This window comes from Nicotiana tabacum, chromosome 9 (assembly GCF_000715075.1).
Source record: "Nicotiana tabacum cultivar K326 chromosome 9, ASM71507v2, whole genome shotgun sequence".
NCBI lineage: Eukaryota > Viridiplantae > Streptophyta > Magnoliopsida > Solanales > Solanaceae > Nicotiana > Nicotiana tabacum.
This window is the reverse complement of record NC_134088.1, coordinates 31,678,074-31,682,296: the sequence shown is the minus strand read 5'-3', so window position 1 is coordinate 31,682,296 and position 4,223 is coordinate 31,678,074. Positions and strand designations below refer to the sequence as shown.

Sequence of the window (4,223 nt, the reverse complement as noted above, 5' to 3'; positions counted from 1 at the left end):
AGCATATGACATTTAGATATACTCATTCTCAACTTGTGTGAAAACTAAGTCTTATAAACTGGCCTAATTTAGAAAATATTAATAATTTTTCAGTTTGGTTTGGTTTGGTATAAGATGGTTGCAGATGCTAGACAATATCGTGAGATGATAGAATTAATAAATTTAAGTGTTAATATTATGTGGCAAATCTGAAAAGCTAGGAATGCTTTGTATTTTAATCAAGATATGTTTGAACTAAATGATATCGTTTATAGGTCTCTATTTAATTATCATAACTATAAAGAGATTTTAGTTACTTGCTCATCTACATTTTTCTCAAAATGAGAATTGATGTATGGCTCAATTAACAAATCTGCAAGATGATATATTATTATTTAATGATGCAGGTTTACATGTGGACGCTAGACAAGTGAGTATTGGTATTGTGGTTTGGGATAGCCTTGGAAACCGCTTCATGCTTATGGATCTTCAATCCAGTTTGTAGAAAAAGTCATGATTGCTGAAGCGCTTGTTATAAGAATGACTCTTGAACGTGCAATTACAAATGATTGAAAGAAGGTGAAGATTTTATGAGACGCAAAATTTTATAGAAGTGACTTGTGAATATAGCTATCGACTTTGTTTGATCATGTCTACTTTGTTTATATTCTTGAAAGTGTAGATAAACTAACACATAACTTAGCTAAGTTTTCTATTACTTTGTCAAAGGAAGAATCTTAGGAAAATTACTCTCTAAGTTGGATGGTAAAGAATGCTATTGACACCTTTGCTCAAATTGTTGGTGAAAATATCTACCTTGGCTAAAAACAAAACAGCAGGACCACAACTAAAATAGCTAAAAACACACGGACTAAATACGTAAAATCTCTAATTCCGCCTTCTATTTATACGATTCACCCGAAAACCGTACCAAGAACACATTCCCTAAGGCCGGGTCTGGCGGGAGAATGTCGGAAACTTCCTTAAATGGAATCTCCGGTGATCGGTCGGTAGATTTTCCGGCATCAGGCACCGAAATCACCGGAAATGCTGATCTTTTGACAGAGATTCTCCTCCGGTTACCCCCAAAATCCCTTTTGCGATCCCAAACCGTCTGTAAATACTGGTTTTCCCTTATTTCAAGCCAAAGTTTCCGACGACTTCAGTGCCAGAGAAAACACAGTTCCGGAAAAGTTGATGGACTCTTTTTCTGCTGGTGGGTTTATGGAAATGACCATTTGGAGTTCATCCCTTTCAATGGCATGCCTAAAACACAAATGAATATGATTCCTTTAGCATTCAAGAATCTTGCCACGTGTACAACTTCAAAGCTTCAATCTTTACATTCTTGTAATGGATTGTTCTGTATTAACTTCAACTTGGGTGCTGAAAATCAAGTATGCTATGTTTATAATCCCAGTACAAATCAGCATAGGTTGATTCCACTTCCAGATACAAAGCCTTGTGAGATTATGGTAATGAATATGGCTTTTGATCCTATGGTTTCTGATAGTTATAGAATTGTTTGTGTGATGAAATCAAATGGGATTTATGAATTTTATGTATATTCATCACAATCTGGAATTTGGAAAGATTCTAAGGAGATATTGGATATAAAGCAATACTTTTTAGCTCAGGGTGTGTTCTTGAATGGCTGTATGCATTGGGTTAGTGAAGGTGGGTTGTTTATAAGGTTCGATTTGGATTCTTTGTGCTTTAAAACTATGCCTAGCACTGTAATTCTTAATGGCTTGTTGAAAAGGAATATAAGGTATTTTGGGCAGTCTGGTGGACATTTGCATCTTATTGAGGTACAAAATTTTAGTTCAATGAATTTTGAAGTTCTCGAGTTGGGGAGTGATTATCGTCAGTGGTTTGTGAAGTATCGTGTTGATCTTAGTGCTCTGCATATTGCATATCCACTGATGTTGAGTGAAGAACTTGATTTACTAGATGTGAATCGTCGAACGTGCAATATTGTATCTGTTATTGTCGATGACAAGGAACAGACATCAAGATTTTTGGTAAGCATGCCAGAAGTTATTATTGAATATGATGCTCGTCGTATGACTATCAAGGAGGTTGCTGATTTAGGGACAGCGAAGATTTCGGTCATGTGGGAAGATGTTTCGGTGTTTGAATGGTATGACACCCACCAATATGTTGAGACAATGGCTTGTGTCTGATACTGCTATGGCTTCTTGTATATACGTTTACTTAAAGAAAGGAGCTGGTGATAGATGGACCTCATTCATGTATGCCAAATGATGTGGTCACTAATCACTGAAGACGCCTGCATATGATGTTTGTGGTCTATTTGCTGCAAATAAATCTTGGGTTTTTTCTGCTTAATGGCCTCATCGCACGGCACATCAGAGAATAGTATCTGTTGCAGTCTTAAGTTTTCTTTCGCGAAGAACATAATTTGAAAGCTGTGGTTGCTCTCTTCATTTGTAAAGTACCTATGTTTGATAAACTACTAGTTCCCTGCTGATGTAGTTGAAGTGTTAATGACTTGGTGTACATTGTCAATTTCAAGGTGGATGATGTATATGATTTATGATTTGCTTGCTGCATATTCTGAGAGTTATTTTCTTTGGTTGCATTCTTACACTTGTTGAGTACTATGAATCTATTTCCACACAAGTTTCATGATGTCACTGGTGATCCAAACAGAAAGCAGGCGATAAAGAAGAGAAATAAATTAAAGGGGGAATAGAATATTGAGGAAAATTTTCTTCTTTTTCTTTGGCTTAAGAGGGAAAGAAGAATGATCCTGTTCCCTTGCCTACATCTCCATTAAAGAAACCACTAAAAGGAATGACCAGATTTCGAAAAAAAATAAAAAAATTCTTATGTCGAAATGTACTCTTAATTTTGGCCAAAAAGCACTTTTGACTTAGTAGGATCTCACGTTTTCTGGCAGGGGATCCACCCTACTGTATATAATCTGGTAATACAGCTTCTATTCACAAATGCAGAAACCATTAAGTTGAATTGGCTTTGACTTGTTCAGCGGTAAAATATTCTATTCAAGTCACACAGGCAGTGTGATGTAGAGGAACATGGTCGTTAGGTCTGTCTCGTACACCTATCGAATCGACCAAACATATTGACAAAAATGTTGACCACAATGCCCTTGTTCAATGGAGAAAAAGATTTCCAAGCTTGCCATAGATTCTATATTCTCAAGGATTCATCTCCTTTTAACAAATAAATGAATTATCTTGGAACATTAAGAAATTTGCTGCAACCTTAAGGAAAAGATTGGCCTAAGTAGCCTAATCAATAATATCCGGAATGTGGATTTAGTATATATTTCGGTACGGTATCAGTATTTCGATATTATTTTTTTAAATATCAAATACCAAATTATTTTAAAACTTAAAACCAAATATTATACCAAATATCAAAATACATACCATAAAATTTACTATTTCAATATGGTAATTCGGTATTTACCCTATTACGCAGACCCTATGCTTCAGCATGAATGAGATGGTTACTTTTTTTTTTAAAAAGGGGTGATAAATGATGGTTGGGGAGTGATCTAGATTTCATCTACCACATGCTGCTCCAGGCAATTGTCACTTTCTCTTTCCAAATCCTCCCCCCTCCGCCCAAGCATTTTTCATCAAATTGATATTGGGATATTTGGGGTATTTGGGGGTAGAGTTTTAAAAGGCGTGGACGTAAAGCGAGGGATTTTACATATGCCTCATCGAGGCGTAAGTCTCGAGGCACATGTGTGTATATATATATATATATATATATATATATATATATATATATATATATATATATATATATATATATATATATATATATGCTTGTGTGTGCGCGCGCGCGCTCCATCCCCATAAAAAACTAGTCAAAACAATCTTTATACGCTACTTAGAAGCACGGGTAACTTGAGTCGAAAAGAATAAAGTTTTCTACATGCAGGAACAAAAAGGATGACTAACCTGCAATTTAAACTTTGAACTTGTTGCTATAAAGGAGAATGTAGTTCTCTTTGTATTTGTAAAAAAAATTAAATTTTCGTTGCTTTTAGGAGATATTAGCTGACTAGCGGATAAGATAAAGAATTGGGAAAGACCATAAATTAGGGCTTCAATCAATAAAAAAGGTCTTGAATTTTAAATTTAATATATTTCAGTTCATATAAAACTTTTGAGTAATTACCAAGCTGACTTTTGAGAATTTGGGTATTATATGAATGACTTAATCAACAAATTTTGTTT

The 4,223-nt window shown here is 34.9% G+C and overlaps 1 protein-coding gene across 1 annotated transcript; it reads left to right on the top strand.

Moving 5' to 3' along the window:
* The first annotated feature begins 947 nt into the window (after window positions 1–947).
* On the top strand, window positions 948–2,165 carry LOC107796973 (F-box protein At5g07610-like). Its single transcript, XM_016619801.1, has one exon. It carries the CDS (start codon window positions 948–950, stop codon window positions 2,163–2,165), a length of 1,218 nt encoding a protein of 405 aa, XP_016475287.1.
* Window positions 2,166–4,223: the final 2,058 nt, after the last annotated feature.

Coding starts and splice junctions, on each gene's coding strand:
- LOC107796973 (XM_016619801.1), top strand. CDS start 948: ATGTCGGAAACTTCCTTAAATGGAATCTCCGGTGATCGGTCGGTAGAT.